The sequence below is a fragment of the Tachysurus vachellii genome, chromosome 7 (assembly GCF_030014155.1).
Source record: "Tachysurus vachellii isolate PV-2020 chromosome 7, HZAU_Pvac_v1, whole genome shotgun sequence".
Classification (NCBI taxonomy): domain Eukaryota; kingdom Metazoa; phylum Chordata; class Actinopteri; order Siluriformes; family Bagridae; genus Tachysurus; species Tachysurus vachellii.
Window position 1 is genome coordinate 22,966,826 of NC_083466.1, and position 20,433 is coordinate 22,987,258.

A 20,433-nucleotide genomic window follows, 5' to 3' on the forward strand; every position below is an offset into this window, starting at 1 on the left:
TAATATATAATCCTGTCTCACATATAGTTTTACTGCAGAAGGCTTTCTCGTGACGTTAAACTAACTGGAGCCTACCCTTGTCAGTCTGTAGGGCCATTCACCCCTAAGGTAGGAAACAACATACAAAATCCATCGTGTACAGAGACTATAAGCACTGGGGGCAGGGACAAAGATCATTTCGTTACTCAGTCTTCCAGGGCAGCACAAATTTATTCCCTTACTATACGAGAATAATTGTTCCCGTTACATGCAGTAAAGGCTGCTGTGCAATATTATATGATTCACCATTTGCATTTATTTCATTTTTTTGTTTCAGTTTGCATACTTTGCTCATTATTGGTCATTTCCCTAATGTGTGCACAAATTCCAAGTTTATCCCAGATTTGTGATTTGAAAATTGAGTCTCATCATCCTTGAAATCTTGTAGAGTTTGGAGAATTGTAGATATGCTTTCTTTGATCTTGCCTTCCTGCACTTAGAACTCAGCCTTGAATTATGATGAAGCTTGTGCTTATTAAAAAATACATGTGAGATCACTCACTTGTTTCCTGTCTCATCAGAAATGGACAGATACAACAGATAAACAACAACATTCAGAGCATCTACTCCATTAGAGAAAGTTTAAAATTCATGTCTCATTTCAGGCCTTGGACTAACAGCTCTAACTGTTGATCTGTATAAACCTTAAGACTTAAACAAAACAACAACAAAAAAACAAACAAAAAACTTAATTTCTGTCTGCTTACATGCTGATAAGATCACTGTTATTAATGTCAGCAACACAAAGTCTCCCTTGTACAGAAACCACAACCGCTCTCTCTCTCTCTCTCTCTCTCTCTCTCTCCCTCTCTCTCTCTCTTAGTCACTTAGTCAGTCAGTCAGTAAGTCAGTCATCAGTTGGACAGGATGGAGCTCCGTCCACTCTGTGTGATGTTCTGTGAGTAAATGTTTTCTGTGAGTCTTCATTAGTGGTGAATTAAGTTTTGTTTTAGCCAAATGATTGTTTGAACAAACCTAATTTCATCTTCTGTGTGATTACAGTATTTTATTTGTCTATAGCTAAGGTCTGATATTGACATTAATGTGAAATTGTATGTTTAGCTTTGAGCCAATTGATTTAATTTTTGTAACAAACACTGTTTTCAGTAATTGCATCCTGGTGTCTCTCACATGGGCAGAACATTACAGCTAATTATTTTAACTGCTGTTATACATTCATACACTGTATTTGTTTAGGATTTTAAAATGTATACTTTATTCTACATTTCTTTGGAGATCTTTTCTGCACTCTGTAAAGAAAAGAACGTTGATCTTGTAGATGTACAATGTGGGAGGAGACTGTGGCAAGCAAAGAGGAAATCAAGTGGCAGTTTCTAAATAAATGATATTTATATTAATAGCCATGGCACTGAGTTTAACAACAGAACAGACTGGAGGCTGTTTTTAATATATCTGTTTGGGGTTTAAACAAACAGGAATCAAACAGTACAAGAATTAATAAAATAATCTACTTTTAAACAGTAACAGTAAACCTCCTTCACAGTGAGCCACATCACACCACATCACACCACACTGCTGTTCATTATTTTATTATCATCATAATAACTGCACACCAACAAGTGTTTTAGCTCTAAATGAACCTTAACTAATGTCTGTTTCTCTCTCTACCTTTAGTGCTGACTGAACTCATCCTCTGTACACAAACAGGTGATTTAGGTACGTTTCATTTATTAACCTTTTTTATTTATTAAAATTATTTTAATAATAAGTGACACATACAGTATGTAATGTTAAACTGAGACCAGTGGAATGTAATGAATCTTTCTGATGTGTCAAAGACTCAGTGGTGTTGTGAGGGTGGGGCTTCGGGGACTTAAGCCCCTCATGTACTGTCAAAAGTCCCTGGTCTTTTGAGGGCTGAAAACGTTTTACACCACAAATGAAGTACAAGATTTACAAGTGCAATAAACCCGTATGTCCGTTAGTGCTTATTTTACACGTTCATTCCGCTATGTGCTGTTTTTAAACGTAGTTGTCGAGCTGTTAAACAGAGCAGTTCCTATTCTGGTCAGCAGGTGGCACTGTTGTTAGTATACAGCCATTGGACAGTCGTCATTCATTCATTCATTCATTTAGTCACGAACAAATCGGCACACGTTATCGAAGCAGGGTCAAGCTCAACCGGAACACAAGCGAACCAACTCCATGAATGAATGGTGGCGGGTTTAAATAGGCGGGATCGGGCATTGATTGGTGAATCGATGAGTGACGTCACATAGGGTAATCCGGATTGACAGAAAAGGTGTCCAATAGCGGGGATCTGAGGAGTCAGATAGCGGGGCAAAGAGAGAGCGGAAAAGAACAACAAAAAAAAAAACACAGAATCGACAAACACAGCACGTAACACCCCTCCCCTTAAGAACAAACAACTGTTTGCTTACAGTAACACAGACATAACTAGTTAGTAACACTACATTCTGGAGAGTGCATCGGCCACAATATTCTCTGCACCCGACTTGTGCTTAATTTCCAGGTTGTTGTTCTGAATGACCAGGGACCAGAGCATTAACCTCTGATTATACATGCGTGACAGAAAGACTAATGGGTTGTGATCCGTGAACACAGTGACAGGTAGAGATGACGAACCAGTGTAAACTTCAAAATATCGTAACGCAAGTAGTAATGCCAAAGCCTCCTTTGTAAATTTTAAATTAACCCTTTCAACAAGAATGGTTTATAACTAGGATCAGGAACTTCACACACCGCTTCGGACTTAAATGAATCCGCTACAGTGTTCACAAAACCCACACCTTTTGGCTGCTGTTTGCGTTTCAGCACAATACAGTCGGCAATTACATGTCCCTGTTTATGACAGTAAAAACATTCTCTTACGTCTTTAGGACGCGGGGAATTAGTTTTTGGAGTTAGGGACTGTGAATGGGCAGACGAGGTCTTTTCGGATCGTGCCGAAGAAAAGACATGTTTGTGAGTTAACACGAACTCATCCGCCAAGAGAGGGAGGTTTCCTTCTGTTCGTTCAGATAAACCACCACTCGCTCCGTCAGGCAATTTTTAAATTCCTCCAACAACATTAATTCCAGCAATGAATGGAAATCACTAACTTTGCTAGCGACACACCACTTGTCAAAAAGAGTTCCCTTCTCTCTAGCAAACTCCACAAAAGTCAAATTTGACATTTTCCTATAATTTAAAAATTTTTGTCTATATGCTTCAGGCACTAGCTCGTAAGCGCGCAGAATAGCAGCTTTCACTGTGTCATACTGTAAACTGTCTTCTAAGGACAGGGTAGAGCAGACTTCCTGAGCTTTTCCAATCAAACGACACTGTACCAACAGAGACCAAACATCTTTTGTCCAATGGAGAGAAAGCGTAATGCGCTCAAACGCATTGAAATAAGAGTCCATCTCCGTCTCCCTAAAGTGAGGCACTAAAGCAATATGCTTGCTCACGTGAAAGGTAGCCGAGGACGATCCGAACACCGGGGAAACACTTGGATCTGGCGCGGGAGTCTGTTGCGCAGCTGAGCTGGCGCAATCTTCACCGCTTCCAGCTCAAGCTGCCGCAACTTTATTTGCTTATCAGCCTCTATTTCCAGTCTGCGCATTTCTAATCGCATATTAAACTCAGCCTCACGCACTTGGGCTTTTTCTTGGGCTTCTAGTTGTAACCGGGCCAGGCGGACCTTCAGTCGCGCATCTCCTCTAGACCCAGATGAGACGGGAGAGAACAGGTCAAAGAGTGGTAATCTGGCTTTGGCGTCGGACTCCTCCTCAGCCTCAGCTGCAGGCTGCTCCTCTCCGAGGTTCTGCTCATCCCCAGAAATAGGCTGTGCACCGGCCCCAAGAGAACACGTCTCCCCATCGGCCTCCTCAGCAACAGCATCCCCAGTTAGGAGCAAAAATTTTAACTCATCCAAACCTTGCAATACTGCATGCTTGATGTCATCTTTACGAGCTTGCCTGACAATAGAGATTTTATAATGTGCTGCAATTGCAAACAAATCATCCTTTCTGAACTTATCTAGCTGTTCTAGGGTGGGACCGCTAATAAAGGTCTGCAAGTCAAACAAAGCCATGTCGCGATTATTAATTCCCCACACACCACACACACAAACCACCGCACTAACGTGACTTCCTCACCGGCAAAGCGCAAAACTACAGGCTAGCCTATAGGAGCCCACGACTACGTCGCTGATGCCAACACACACCAATAATATTAAATACGGGAAAAACGATCCCGGACGAGCCCCCAAATGTGTTACAATCCCAGAAGGCGTTTAGGGGTATGGATGGGATGCAACAACATGCAATGATAAGGTTGTATTTTCTTTGGTGAGTATGTGGCAATCAACAACCAGGACAACAAAATAGAGGGCAAAACCTGTGTGTATTAATATACAAGTGGTTGTGACAAGTGAAAGAACAGCTAATATTTACAATATTTACAAAAACCAGGTAACATAAGACACAAAGGGGGGGAAGGGACACGAGCTGTGCCAAAACAAAGAAATAAGCAAAACAAAACCACTCTACCTTGAAATTAACCCTCTAACCTAAACTACAAAGGAAAAGTAATGAGACAGAGCTTCAGCGTCGAACGACGCCCTAACTAACCTACACTACCTACCCAAACAAAACGTACAGAGGGTGGCACATGCTCCTAACCTAATGTGTCTAATACAGGAATGAGTACCTACGTGTTGCACCATGTATGTCACGTGACGTACTTACCTGTCCACTTTCCCCAACATACACAATGTCACACACAGGGCGAATGACCACTAACATACATACGTAGAACGAGTGACTAACGAGTGGGGTTACAGGAACAGTATGACATACAACGGAAAAACAACGCAACAAACAAATCGGCACACGTTATCGAAGCAGGGTCAAGTTCAACCGGAATACAAGCGAACCAACTCCATGAATGAATGGTGGCGGGTTTAAATAGGCGGGATCGGGCGTTGATTGGTGAATCGACGAGTGACGTCACATATGGTAATCCGGATTGACAGAAAAGGTGTCCAATGGCGGGGATCTGAGGAGTCAGATAGCGGAGCAAAGTGAGAGCGGGAAAGAACAACAAAAAGAAACACAGAACCGACAAACACAGCACGTAACACCTTAATCAATTAAATGTATTTAACATCATAAATACATAAGATAAAATGTATGTGGCTCTGGATAAGAGCATATGCCATAAATGTAAACTTTTGAAATACTGAGTAAGGGGTCTGACAAATACAGACACATATTATCCACATACTGTACAAGAATATTTGATGTCCAGAAAGCCCTCTTTGTACATCTTTGATATAGCAGTCTCACCTTATATTGCAGCTGCCAATGGTTCATTCGCCACCACAAACAAAAGAGATGATAACGGACAGCTGAGTATCTGCAGCGTAGAGAAATGAAAGGTGACCAAGCTGCTGAAGGAGATCCTTTAATTTAGGTTCTGAACCTTGGGCCGAATTCGATCTGCTACAGAGTATAAACGAGATAATCCGAGTCCACCCAATCAAATGCTTTTTCAGGATCAAGTGATGTTAGTACCTCTGGGGTATCAGGAGAGGTGGGATCCTGTTTGGTCATCAAATATAATAGAGGGTAATATAGATTCTAGTGTATGGGCAAACATCTTGGCCAATAACTTAATATCTACATTCAAGAAAGAGAGAGGTCGAAATCAACTGCATTCTAGACACGATATAACTAATATGACTGCTTTTTGCACTGTTGGAGGTAAAGCAGCAGAGTCAAAAGATGCTTTAAAGACAGACAGTAAAATCACAGCAAGCTGATTGGCAATTTTTGTTTTTTTAAGAATTCACTCAGAAACCTATCCAATTATTGTTTTTTAATGCGTTAAAAGTCGAATCAGATTTTATTCACTCAGTTATTTCTATCATTTACATTTAGTTTCTCATTCTGTTGCTGAAACTCAATGCTGTGTCTTTATTAACATAAAGACTCGGACACATGCAACCTCATGTTGACTTTGCTTTACTTACACGTGCACACTTCTCTTCTCATCCAGTGACAGCCATACAGTATATACATACACACATCAGGAACATACCAACTGCACAGAAACTCCTTCGGTAAGTTGTGCCCGATGATGTAAAAACAGTAACAGGCGTGTTAAGAAGGGTCAATAAGGCAAGATTAGGATCAGTGCCTGTTTGAGCAGCTGCTTTCAGCATGGATTTAACAGTCTTTATGGCTCATTCGGCCATACCGTTGGATTGAGGGTAGTTTGGGCTGGAATGTTTGATGGTGAAACCCCATTCATGAGCAAATTTAGCCATTTCAGTACTGACAAAGGTACGTGATCTGCAATCAGGATCTCAGGTACTCCATGTCTTGCAAATGCTGCCTTGAATTGTGCTATAAGTGAGCTTGATGTTTTGTAAGGACTTCAGAGAAATTTAGAGACATAGCCTACAATCAGAAGAAATGAACAGCCTTGAAACTCAAAAACATCAGCAGAAGTTCTGCCAGGGTGTGTCTGGGACAGAATGTGGGATAAGTGGTTCTTTTTGGTTTTCAGGAAGATTCTCTTGACAGGAACTACAAGATTCTACCATGCGATGTACAGCTTCAGTCAGTCCTGGCTAGTAAAAGCATGATCTGGCATGTGCTAGAGACTGTTGTATTCCCTGATGTGCGATGTGTAGCCTTTTTAACACTTCTGTGCATAGTGCATGAGGGATGATGATCCGATCATCTTTCAGAAGAAGTTCCACGTCTATGCTAATGGTATGTCTGATTTGCCAGTAAGGTTGAGCAGCTGGCAGGACTTTTTCTTTCTGTCTGACCATCCTTATTCATGTAGCTGCTGTAATAGTGTAAGCTCAGTATCTGACTGTAAGCTCTGTTTCTTGCTGAATCAAGTGCATGGTGTTACCACTCAGTAATTCTCCAGTCACTGCATAGATGATTTTCTCTTCACTCAGGTCTAGGCTCTCTGCTGTGTCCGACTGAAGGTATGCTCTGGACAGTGTGTCTGCAATGAGCATTTGGTTGCCTGGAGTGTAGACAATGTTAATGTCATACATTTGAAGTTGGAGCAGCATTCTTTGAAGCCATGCTGGTGCTGTTTCAAGTGGTTTAAGATCCGATTGGACTCTGATGGACACACCATAAACATACGGTGAAACTTTTTTACATTTACATTCATGGCATTTAGCAGACACCCTTATCCAGATTGACTTACATTTTTATTTCAATTTTATACAACTGAGCAATTGAAGGTTAAGGGCCTTGCTCAGGGGCCCAGCAGTGGCAGCTTGATGGACCTGGGATTCGAACTCATGACCCGCCGATCAGTAATCCAACGCCTTTACCACTAGGCTCCCCACAACCTATTGCCAGTAGTTCTTTTTCTATCTGGACAAAGTTCTTTTCAGCCACAGATAGCGCTCTTGAGGCATATGCTATTGGTTGCCGTTTTTGGATTAGAAATGCTCCCAAGCCATCTTTCGAGGCATCTACCTGTATGTGTATGGGCTCGTTTGGGTCAAAATATCTGAGAACAGGTGCAGTTGCTATGGCTGTTTTCAGTTTTTCAAGCGCTGACTGTTGTTCGGGATGCCATTGCCAGCCTATATATTTCCTTAGCAACAGTCTGAGCGGTGCAGTGAGGGTAGCTTCACTTGGGATGTATTGTGACAAGTAGTGCGTCATACCTAGCAGACGTTGAAGCTCTTTTCTGTTATCTGGAGTAAATTGTAATATTGCTGACACTTTTGACACTTCAGGCTTCACTCCGTCTGATGTGATTACGTGTCCAAGGCAGGTCACCTCATTGACCATGTACTGCAGCTTGTCTTTGTTGCATTTTACATTTAGGCTTACTGGCTCTGTCCATCACTTTTTGTAGGAAGACATCATGCTCTGTTTTAGTGGATGCTGCTATGATCATGTCATCAGCCACCATGAAAACACCTTCAATGTCGCCAAAGCTCTCTGAGTTCAGACGCTGAAATACCTCGCTCGCCCAAAGGGCATCCGGTGAAAACAATATCGGTCAGCTGACTTCTCGTTGAGTTTAACCTGCCAATATACATCAAGGAGAGTGAACAGTTTCTGTCCAGCTAGCTTGCACAGTATGTCCTCTAGAGTCTGTATATTGTAGTGCTGTCGGAGTGTGGCCTTGTTCAAGTCTCTAGGGTCTAAGCAGACTCTAAGTGTGCCATTTTTCTTTCCTGTAATGCACAGACTGCTCACCCATGCTATTGGCTTACAAACTTTGCTTATCACACCCCTTTTTTCCAAGTCATCCAGTGTGCCTTGAAGTCTATCATGGACAGCATAAGGAATTTTCCTGCAACCATGTATTACTGGAGGGATTTTAGGGTCAGTGTGAATGTGATGCAATTCCGGAAATTGGCTTACTGTAGGCCTTGAAATACTGACGCATAGCAGCGAAAGAGCTCAGTTTCTGTAGTGGGTGGTGTAGGTGTGAGAGTCTAAACACTCAGCGTGTCAGATGCTGTGGTCACAAAGAGCATAATTTCAGTGTTTTTGTCTTTGTTCTGCACAAGTAGTTTAACAACACCTTCTGATATGATGCGAGCACCTCCGTATGACATCAGCACTGTTTTTGTGTCATGTATGCTTACAGGAATCTGTAGCTGATCGATGATTTTCTTTGTAATAACATTCGCTTTAGCACCTGTGTCTAGCTTGAAGCTGATAGTTGTGCCTGCTACACACAAATCTGCGTGAAAGCCTGTTTCAGGGTTGTTTGGCTGAACAACTGAACCTTTAATAGCCAGGGGTGTGTCATAGCCAGGGCACTGTCTTGGCATGTGAATGCGTCTGCATCTGCCAAGAACGTTTGCTTGTCCTCTTGTATAATTTGGCAGTGGTTAATACCCTGTCACTTTGCTTGATCTCTGTGCAGGCTGTGACCTCTTTTTTATGATTGCATGTACATGCTGTGTTTCTGATGTTATTGCCATTGCCATGACTTGTGCTTTTGTGATTTCATTCGCTCTGCATATGTCAGTGACTTTTAGAAGTGTGAGGTCTGATATGGACAACAGTCATTCACGAAGCCTAGTGACAGTTATGCTGAACATTATTTTGCCTCGTTTCATGAGAGATTTTCTTTTTTTTCTTTTCAGTTTCTCCAAATTCACATTTTGGATGTGAATTGGATTTTGCGCTTTGTTTCTTAGCTCCGTAACAAACTTGTCTATGCCTGCATGCTCTGAGAATGTGTGGGCCCAAAACTGATGTGACTCAAAAACAGTGTTCTTCTTCTTCTGTGAATCCTCGTATTCAAACTCAAGTGAGTTTCAATTTCAAGCTTCTTCTTCTCCTATACAATGCAGCAGTTCAGCAATATGTCTCAACAAAGCCTGAAGCAGTGAGGTACAAGTTAAATCTTTGTTCCCACTTCCGCCAATTTTCAGCCATGTTTCCGGTCAGACATAAAGTCGGCGGCAGATGAAGCATCTCCATAATGTCCGATTCAGTAATGCTATCTGGCAATGTTCAGTAATGTTATCTGTTATTATGTAATGTTAGTCTGGCACAGATGGTATTACTGTATCTCTGTTCACTCAAGTTGCTGTAATTTTTTTGTCTTGGGCGATGTTAATTAGACTTTTAATGAATCTTCTGACACCATGTTTTGCCTTTATTAACATAAAGACTCGGACACACACAGCGTCATGTTGACTTTGCTTTACTTGCACATGCACACTTCTTCCTCATCCAGTTACAGCCATATATACATACACACATCAGGAACATACCAACTACACAGAAACTCCAGGGGTGACCTGAAATAAACCATTCACTGCATATACAACACTGAATGTTGCAAGAGTTTAATCGGGAAAACAGGAGAGCAAAAATGCTGTAATTAAAACATGAATCAATCGTTACTAAATACTGAATGTTCAAACAATATTTCGTGCAGTAATACTAGAATGAACACAGTTTCTTAGCAGCAGGTCCCTGAGATAATGTACACAAAAACAGCAAAAGACTGAAAAACAGTATTGTTTTTAGCATTGAGTCAGAATTACAAATTGTGATCTACATTTTATTTAGTAGTATTTACATTTACGGCATTTAGCAGACACCCTTATCCAGAGTGACTTACAACTGAGCAACTGAGGGTTAAGGGCCTTGCTCAGGGGCCCAGCAGTGGCAGCTTGGTGGACCTGGGGTTCGAACCCATGACCTTCCCATCAGTAGCCCAACACCTTAACCACTGAGCTACCGTATTTACATCATTATATAAATATCATAATTTTTTTTTTTTTTACACAGAGAAACCTAAACCTGTGGTGATTATAAAGCCTGATGCACAGGTGCACAGAGGAGAGACTGTGACATTTAAATGTGAGATACAGAGCGCAAAAGACACTGAGTGGACATACAGCTTGTATAAGAAAGATTACACAAAGAACTCGTACAAAGAAACACAAGAGTTCATCATCAGCTCAGTTACAGACTCTGACAGTGGCACATACATCTGCAGAGGGAAGAGCCGTGACTCTCAGTTCTCAGTGGACAGTGATCCTGTTACACTCACTGTATCAGGTAAGTCTGTGAGTTTATCTCTGTTATTTCTGTTTTGGCAAGTAAAATATCAGTAATTGCATCCTTCAGATTTTCTTTGAGCTAAACTGTAACTGAGTCTTATTTTAATGGCGTCCTCCTGCCTGTTTACATAAATTTTTTTCCTTTGATTTTATTTTTAATTTTATTGATCTGTATAAAAACATGTTCCTTACTTAATAGTTTAAAGCTGATGTTACTGTCATGATTTTGTATGTTTGAAAACAGATTACAGAGTTTCACTGCTGTGGCTTCACAGTAAATATCAGTATGTTTATTTGAGTGATGAAAATAAATAAATAATGATGTGTGCAGTTGGTGGTGCAGGTTTTGTCATCCCAATCTGAAACAGCAAAATACACTTAATACAACTTGATGTGGCAGTAAGTAAAGTAGTGTCAGATTTAGAGTAAACAACTGACACATATTTACAATAAAGTACTGTGATACCTTAATGTTATATAAAATAACACGTGTCCCAGTACACTTTTGTATTGTGCTTGATTTGAGCACACAAGCTTCTGAAGTGTTAATCTGAGCCTTAACCTCAGAGCCACAACAACTACACAAAAACAACACTGCAATTAACTTGCACAGATTCAACTACTTCTCAAGAGTCAAGAAGCTTTTATTTTTTAGAAAATGAGAACTTAGCTATTAACAACTTTAAGAAAAAAAAAACAGATTTAACATTTTTACAATTTAAGCATTTCTAAACTTACCAATAACTGTTTATTTATTTATTTGTTTATTTATTACAACATCCTTATTTATTTTTAACTGGGCTACAAATAGAAGAAAAGGCTACACTAGTAAAGTAACATAATATTAAGAAAAGATGTCATTTAAAAGGTGTTTTATGATTATTTTATTTAACATGGTAAAATGTCACTGAGATAAAAAAGATACCATTTTCAAGAGACCTGGGCAAGACATCAGCATGCCAAATTTCAACAAGCAAAACAGACAAGCAGTTATACAACAGAGTTAGCATAACTGTAATGAGTCTGTCTGTGTTTCTGTCCTGTTTCTGTCTGCTGTCTTTCCCTGTGGCTAATTGTTTGCTCCGCCCACTCTTTGGTTTCCATGGACATTAATTGTACTCATTCATCTCCTCAGGTGTGTTGTCTTTGTCTCTGATTGTCTCTGCTTTGTCATTGGTTCCTGTCAGCTATATATACTCTTTGTTCACCTGGTGTTGGTCGTTATTGCATGTTGGATGTTGGTGTGCCTGTTCCTGTTTCCTGTTAGCCCTGTTTGTTGCCTTGTTCTGCCTGCCTGTCTGTTCAGCTGCTTTCTTGTGTTTTGAATAATTAAACTAATCTGCATTTGGATCCTCACTCGCCTTTGTCCTGCATCGTGACAATAACATCATAGCATCCCAAAACATTGACCTGAATTTCGTCTTGTAGAAAAATGACACACAAACATTGTGTACCTGTCTTTTTTTTTATTTTTTTTTTTATTTTTTTTTGTTTAAAAAAAAAAATTCTAAAATGGCTATTTACGATCTTTTTAAAGAACATCATTCTGTGAAATTTTAAAACTTAAAATTCTTTAAAAACATCATAAATAGACTCAGAATTTGTTCTCTGCGTTTAACCCATCCAAAGTGCGCACACACACCATGAACACACACCCGGAGCAGTGGGCAGCCATTTTTATGCTGCGGCGCCCGGGGAGCAGTTGGGGGGATTTTGGTGCCTTGCTCAAGGGCACCTCAGTCGTGGCCGGCCCGAGACTCTAACCCACAACCTTAGGGTTAGGAGTCAGACTCCCTAACCCTTAGGCCACTTAGGCCACTAATAAAAATAAATTTATTTATTTTTAAACAATTTTCTGCATATAAACATTGTGGAACCTTTACAATGCTTATGCAACATCTAATGCTTAATTAGGCACAAATATTAAAAATACTGTTTATGTTGTAAAAGTGAATGAAATACAGCTCTTCATCATTTTATATCAACAGAAAAACCCAAACCAACTGTGACCGTGACTCGTCAGAGCTCCGTCTACACTGGAGACACTGTTACTCTGAGCTGTAATCTGATAACCACTGGATGGAAGTTTTTTTGGTACAAAGATCAGAAAGGGAATTCCCAGTACATTGGAGAAACAAACACCAAAACACACACTGTGAGAGTCTCTAATAAAGGACAAGTAAATTACTACTGTATAGCACGCAGAGTAAACTACGACTCAGAGAGGAGTGAACAAGCCACAGTTACAGTGACAGGTGTGTCATGTTTTCTACTTTTACACTACATGTTAGGAAGACAATGAAAACCTAATTATTTTATTTTTTTAATAATTATTTGTAATTATATAAATATATAATATACTTACTTGATTCTGGATGTTTACATTTTTGTGATCTTTCTATAGCAAGACCAAAGCCTGGAGTGAAGGTACAGCCAGCTGACTATGACATTGTGTTTACTGGAGAAACTGTCACTTTCTCATGTGAGATAAAGACTGGAGGATCCTGGGAGTATCACTGGTTCAGGGATAATAATGAACTCAGAGATGTTAAAGGAAAGAAAATCTACAAAATCACTGATGTTAAAGAGTCTCATAAAGGTGTTTACACATGTAAAGGAACACAGTCATCAGACCCACAATACACAGAGACTAGTGATGCTGTTACACTGACTGTATCAGGTGAGTGTGTTTTATGTCACATATTGTCTGTTTCTGTAACATCGTGGGTGTCTTTCAGACAAACCCGCGGCCACCAACATGCCTCTTTATAGGCTCTCGGTCACGTAGCTGCAATTAGCGCAACTCGTGACACGTGTTCACGCCTCTATTTAAGAGCTCGAGGTTCGGCGTGCGGATAGAGTGTGTGTCAGAGTAGAGCGGTGATACGTATCGGAGGTCACGCACGCACGCACCAAAATGGAGGAAGGAGTTAACACTTCTGTGCTCGTCCCCGGATGTTTATTCTGTACCTGCCTGCTGTAGCGGTAGAGATAAAGTCCCACGATCGAACCCCGCTTTGGACTTTCACCATCATCACAAGCATTTCACCTTCACTTATTTTTTTTGGGTCACATAATTTTTTTTATGTATATGATGGAATTGTTTACAATCTTAGAAAGTGCAGCTTTGTCTGTACTGTGTTGTTGTTGCCCCCACACTCTGCCCTGTAGGGAGCCCTGAAGTCATTATTTTTATATTCATTACAAATTGTATAGCATTTTTTTATTGGGCTACAAATATAAGAAACACACAGTGTAGGAACAAACTATTTCTCCAGTGTTTTCTGTTTCCCTTTTTAATAAGCTATTATTTTAACTAGGCTACACTATTTTAACTAGGCAATAACAGTAGAAAAAGATGTGGGCCTAGTTATTGTTCTGCTGAGCAAACATGTTTTCAACATGTAGAGTTAATTAGTGCAGTAAAGATTGCATTATTTCTGAACTGTTTCATTTCTAACAGAAAAACCTAAACCTGAACTCACATCAGACCTTAAAGGAGCTGCACTGACAGGAAACCCATTGATTCTGTACTGTACACTGAAGCTGCAGTCTGCTGGATGGAAGTTTTACTGGATCAAACCCACACAGAGCTCTGAGACTGAGACTGAAACACACCAGTACATCATCAGTTCAGTTATTCTCTCTGATGGAGGTCAGTACAAGTGCAGAGCTGGAAGAGGAAACCCAGTCTACTACACAGACTACAGTGATGTACTCTGGGTAAATGTTACTGGTGAGTAAGAGACTGCACTGTACACAAGCTGGGTAGTTAAACACAGTAAGATATATTCACACTGCTACATACAGAGAACAAATACATTTAACTCAAGAGCAGCAAAGTGTTGAAGAGTGAAGAGAAAGAAGTTTGAACTTTTATATTGAATCATTGATTGTGGAAAAACTGCAGAGAATGGAGAATCAGTGTGAGTGTGTGTGTGGGTTTGTGTTTTCTGATTTAACTCTGGTACAGTGCAACACTTCAGACAAACAAACGGAAGAAAAACTCCTTTTTATGCAGTAAATTGTTGTCATTATTAACATCTTTTAGGTTATATGTATAGTTTAATATATTAACTTAAGTTTATTTCTTTTTAATAATAAATGTTAATATAGTGACCTATAATGAAATCTAATATTAATATAATTATTAACAGGTGAATCTTCTCCAGTGTCTCTGATCATCAGACCGAGCAGAACTCAACACTTTACTGCTGAGTCTCTCTCACTGAGCTGTGAGGACCAGAGTGACTCTACTGGATGGACAGTGAGACGATACGCAGACAGTAAGACATGGTTCGATTGTTCATCAGTTTCAGGATCTACATGTAACATCAGCTCCCTCTCTACATCACACACTGGAGTTTACTGGTGTCAGTCTGAATCTGGAGGACGCAGTAATTCTGTTAACATCACAGTGCACAGTGAGTCATTTCATCAGTTCTCATCAATAATATTTAATACACAAAACCAAATCATTTAGAAAAATCAATTCTTAAGTACTGTAATTTAATTGATAGCTTACCTGTAATAATATCACAAGAAAAGTTTGACAGCAGTGCAGTAAAAACTCTTTAAACGTCTGAAACTGATTGAAAAACATCTGCAAATTTTACTTAACACGTTGCCATTTCATATTTTAAACGATCAAACTCTTAGATGCTTCAGCTCATGTAATTCTCTGATTACTGCTGTCTGAGTCACATAGTCATAGTTAACATAACTGCATGGTTATGTATTTTTATGAGCTGAGTAACTGAGGAACACTTTAACATACTGTATGAGCTACATTCATAGATAGTTTCTGCCATGTTCATTAGAATGTATGAGGTTAATTGTGTGACAGACAGGGTAGCATGAAGGCCTGAAGGACAGCAGTATTAGCTGCAAGACCTTGATATTTTCCATAAGCTGATTTAATATTAATTCTAATATTAATAATCAGTTCATAAATTCAGTTCATTTGTTGATTCCACATGATATTTGATTTGTTAAAAATAAGCAGTGAATCCACCAATAAAATATAATTCTGGAACTAAGTGTATGTGAATGATAGTAGGTCATAATTATCGAGTTTCTGAATATTCTCAAAATATTCAACTTTCCCTCTTTCTGGTTTTCCCTCTGTACAAGAGAGAATGCTTTGGGGTAATATTAATGTGCATGTAACATTCCAGGTAATAGATAAAGAATCTATACTAATGCAGTGACAAGGAAATGTACAGTACACATAAAATGTAAATGTTTAGTAGGCTTTTTATCTAAGAATATAAAATACCCTGTTGTGTTTTCTGCTCCATGTAAAATGGCATGTTAGACACCAATCCATGGGAATCTCATAGAGGAATTCAATGTGTTTACCAAACCTTATAAAGGCATGCATGTTACAGTAATAATGAAGAATTGCAAACTTCATGTTTTTAGTGTCTTGTTTCTCTTTCTTGCAGATGGTGCTGTGATCCTGGACAGTCCTGTCCATCCTGTGACTGAGGGACAACCTCTGATTTTACATTGTTTAGATCGCTCAAAACACTTAGGCTCTGGTGTTAATTTTTATAAAAATGATTCCATCCTCCAGAACCAGACTACAGGAGAGATGATCATCAGTAGTGTCTCAAAGTCAGATGAAGGTTTCTATCACTGTAAACACCCAGAGAGAGGAGAGTCACCGAAAAGCTGGGTTTCAGTCAGAAGTGAGAAATATTTAGTCAGTTGGAGTCAGTTGTCTCTTATTGCATTTTAAAAATATTGATAAACTTGTTGCACCTTTAGCAGCTTGACTGCAAGTAATGAAAAAATGTAATAATTCATGTAATTAATTTAATTTTGATGATAAGGTGTAGAAATCTCAATAAATGACACCAATTTTGAGTAAAAGAAGCACAGGTTATAGTGTATTTAGCGTAATACAGACCAGAGAATCAGTCCTAATGTTCAATTAAATGTTACAGAGAAATGGCTGTACAGGGAGTGCAGAATTATTAGGGAAGTTGTATTTTTGAGGATTAATTTTATTATTGAACAACAACCATGTTCTCAATGAACCCAAAAAACTCATTAATAGCAAAGCTGAATATTTTTGGAAGTAGTTTTTAGTTTGTTTGTAGTTTTAGCTATTTTAGGAGGATATCTGTGTGTGCAGGTGACTATTACTGTGCATAATTATTAGGCAACTTAACAAAAAACAAATATATACCCATTTCAATTATTTATTTTCACCAGTGAAACCAATATTACATCTCAACATTCACTAATATACATTTCTGACATTCAAAAACCAAACAAAAACAAATCAGTGACCAATATAGCCACCTTTCTTTGCAAGGACACTCAAAAGCCTGCCATCCATGGATTCTGTCAGTGTTTTGATCTGTTCACCGTCAACATTGCGTGCAGCAGCAACCACAGCCTCCCAGACACTCTTCAGAGAGGTGTACTGTTTTCCCTCCTTGTAAATCTCACATTTGATGATGGACCACAGGTTCTCTATGGGGTTCAGATCAGGTGAACAAGGAGGCCATGTCATTAGTTTTTCTTCTTTTAGACCCTTTCTTGCCAGCCACGCTGTGGAGTACTTGGACGCGTGTGATGGAGCATTGTCCTGCATGAAAATCATGTTTTTCTTGAAGGATGCAGACTTCTTCCTGTACCACTGCTTGAAGAAGGTGTCTTCCAGAAACTGGCAGTAGGACTGGGAGTTGAGCTTGACCCCATCCTCAACCCGAAAAGGCCCCACAAGCTCATCTTTGATGATACCAGCCCAAACCAGTACTCCACCTCCACCTTGCTGGCGTCTCAGTCGGACTGGAGCTCTCTGCCCTTTACCGATCCAGCCACGAGCCCATCCATCTGGCCCATCAAGACTCACTCTCATTTCATCAGTCCATAAAACCTTAGAAAAATCAGTCTTCAGATATTTCTTGGCCCAGTCTTGACGTTTCAGCTTGTGTGTCTTGTTCAGTGGTGGTCGTTTTTCAGCCTTTCTTACCTTGGCCATGTCTCTGAGTATTGCACACCTTGTGCTTTTGGGCACTCCAGTGATGTTGCAGCTCTGAAATATGGCAAAACTGGTGGCAAGTGGCATCTTGGCAGCTGCACGCTTGACTTTTCTCAGTTCATGGGCAGTTATTTTGCGCCTTGGTTTTTCCACACGCTTCTTGCGACCCTGTTGACTATTTTGAATGAAACGCTTGATTGTTCGATGATCACGCTTCAGAAGCTTGGCAATTTTAAGAGTGCTGCATCCCTCTGCAAGATATCTCACTATTTTTGACTTTTCGGAGCCTGTCAAGTCCTTCTTTTGACCCATTTTGCCAAAGGAAAGGAAGTTGCCTAATAATTATGCACACCTGATATAGGGTGTAGATGTCATTAGACCACACCCCTTCTCATTACAGAGATGCACATCACCTAATATGCTTAATTGGTTGTAGGCTTTCGAGCCTATACAGCTTGGAGTAAGACAACATGCATAAAGAGGATGATGTGGTCAAAATACTCATTTGCCTAATAATTCTGCACTCCCTGTATGTTGTTAAAGAAAGTAACATCTTAAAAGTTGTAGACATTTTTGTCATGTACCTCCAATACATTAATGCTTTATATATGATTTTTATAGATGGAAAAGCTCCAACATCTGTACTGAAGCTCCTCAGCAGTGTAGCAACAGCCTCCCTGTATGTGCTGGTGACCATCATTCTGGCAGTGAAATGTTACAGAGCTCGAGGTAAGAACACGGTGTTCTTTATTAGACATAAAATTAAACCCTAACATTATATAAGAGGCTAATTGGTAGTGTTCATAATTATGTATTTTTCAGCTGAACCCGATGAGGACAACAGACCATACAGAGTGATAGAAGCTGAAACGTCTTTCTGAGTGTCAGGTTATAACATTATCTAAAACATCTATCTTTTAAATAACAGCAGGTTCCAATGCAACAGAGAACACATACATACATGTCATGATGTAGTAATGAGTGGTTGTGAGGCTTGAATTTCTCTGAAAGTATTAAGGATTTTTATTGAGTGATTTTCTTTCCTCATATACTGTATTTTTATATATTTACTCCAATGCATTTTCTTTCCACTATTTAAGCTTTAAATTGTTATTAACTTTTGTCTAGCTATATGACAGTTTGTTTTACTTGAATAATAATTTTTAGAATATAGCCAGCATTTACACAATTTAGTATTTACTCAGGGATAAATAAGCACTATGTTTTGATGCTATATAATGGAGTAAAGCTTATTTTCGTTATTTTTATAATTAAAAATCGGGCAGATAAGTTTTGTTGTTAAAACAATTTTTGAATGTGACTGAATATTTACTGATTCAGCATTTGGCCTCACCTTACAATCTCCTGTTTGTTGACTTTGATTCCATCTGAAGTTTTGTATATTTTGCTTGAACTGTTCCTAATAAACTGTTCATTGTTTCTGCAGACCATTGTATAAAGTTCTATAAGGTAATTTACTACTCACAAATCTACATAATTATGATCATCTTGTCCTACTGACATTTGTATAATTCTAAGTATCAATAGAACTTGGTCACTTTTAATCATGAATATATACAAACTGAACACTACTAACAATTCAAAGGAAACAAATAGCAGGTCAGTGATTGTTTGCTACAGCTGACTACATTAAGACATTACATGTGGTATATGTAAGCAAAACACAAATACATGTATATACAGTGGTGTGAAAAAGTGCTGGCCCCCTTCCCAATTTTTATTTATTTATTTTTTTTGCATGTTTGTCACACTAATGTTTCAGACCATCAAACAAATGTAAATATTAATCAAAGATAATGCGAGTAAACACAACATGCAATTTGTGTGTGCGCGCGTCTGTATGTGTGTCTGTACGTGTGTGTGCGTCTGTATGTGTGTTTATGTACGTGTGTGTGTGTGTGTGTGTGTACGTATGGGGTAACCATGGACAATCAACTGTCCTTTACCTCTCATGTTGCTAATGTGACTCGCTCATGTCGGTTTCTTTGTCTACAACATTAGAAGGATCACTGTCTTGTCCGAAAGTAAGTTAGTTTCGGGTGTATAGAGAGCATCCAACCACTGAACATCATGGTCCTAATGTATATGTTGACACTTTATTGACCTTATTAAATGATCTATCTTCATTTCATTGAGTATAAACAGCCTTCAGTTGATATTCAATGTGCACAACAGGTCCTGAATCACAAATATAAATGTTTCAAATGGAAGCTGTGACAAATTATAGCTTCATATTAAGAAAATATTTATAAAAGATCTATAAACATTTTTAAAAAAATGCACAATGTGCCATTACTGTAAAGAAACATTAGAGTGTGAATGGTGTAAATGTGAAGCTGCAGTTCTGCTGTTAGTTAGAGGCTGTAAATTTACACTATAGGATTGAATATGAGCAAACTTATCGTTATCTGGTCCCGAACAACCTCTTTGGGTCGGACCGGAGCCGGTTCTGTGTCATGCTCACACACTGGGTCTTTTTATATATATATATATATATATATATAAACAAATACAAAATCATCATCGATGACTTAAGTGTTGAGGTTCGCACAAGAGATATTTTCCTCCAGAATAAAAACACTTTAGTGATGTTCAATATGTACATGTCTACTGTGGGCTAAGGCTTAATGACACACTAAAAGATTTAATTCCACATTCATGAACCGAAAGCCCTCCATGGACAGAGTGACGTCACTCATCAGTTCATCTTTCAAGCAGCGCGAGCGCCGGCTACAATCTGACTAACGGATCTTAGCTCAGGAAGAACTGAACAAATCTACTGAATTCATGTTTTTATAAAGGACACAAGTAAACTTAGCACTGC

The 20,433-nt window shown here is 39.2% G+C and overlaps 1 protein-coding gene and 1 long non-coding RNA gene across 2 annotated transcripts; both read left to right on the top strand.

Moving 5' to 3' along the window:
- Positions 1-874: 874 nt before the first annotated feature.
- Positions 875-7,173, top strand: LOC132848945 (uncharacterized). Its single transcript, XR_009648789.1, has 3 exons — positions 875-937; positions 1,675-1,716; positions 6,983-7,173. It is a non-coding gene; the product is annotated as an uncharacterized LOC132848945 (long non-coding RNA).
- Positions 7,174-9,526: 2,353 nt separating this feature from the next.
- LOC132849244 (Fc receptor-like protein 5) lies at positions 9,527-18,607 on the top strand. Its single transcript, XM_060875500.1, has 8 exons — positions 9,527-9,533; positions 10,317-10,589; positions 12,996-13,271; positions 14,055-14,327; positions 14,749-15,015; positions 16,039-16,284; positions 18,210-18,317; positions 18,411-18,607. The coding sequence occupies exons 1-8, from the start codon at positions 9,527-9,529 to the stop codon at positions 18,467-18,469; spliced, it is 1,509 nt and encodes a 502-aa protein (XP_060731483.1). The 3' UTR covers positions 18,470-18,607.
- The last annotated feature ends 1,826 nt before the right edge of the window (positions 18,608-20,433 follow it).

What these genes read in the sequence shown, in the direction of transcription:
- LOC132849244 (XM_060875500.1), top strand. An exon ending in TGTTACACTGACTGTATCAG is followed by an intron (nt 13,272 to 14,054) that starts GTGAGTGTGTTT and finishes CATTTCTAACAG; the next exon opens with AAAAACCTAAACCTGAACTC. An exon ending in GAAATGTTACAGAGCTCGAG is followed by an intron (nt 18,318 to 18,410) that starts GTAAGAACACGG and finishes TGTATTTTTCAG; the next exon opens with CTGAACCCGATGAGGACAAC.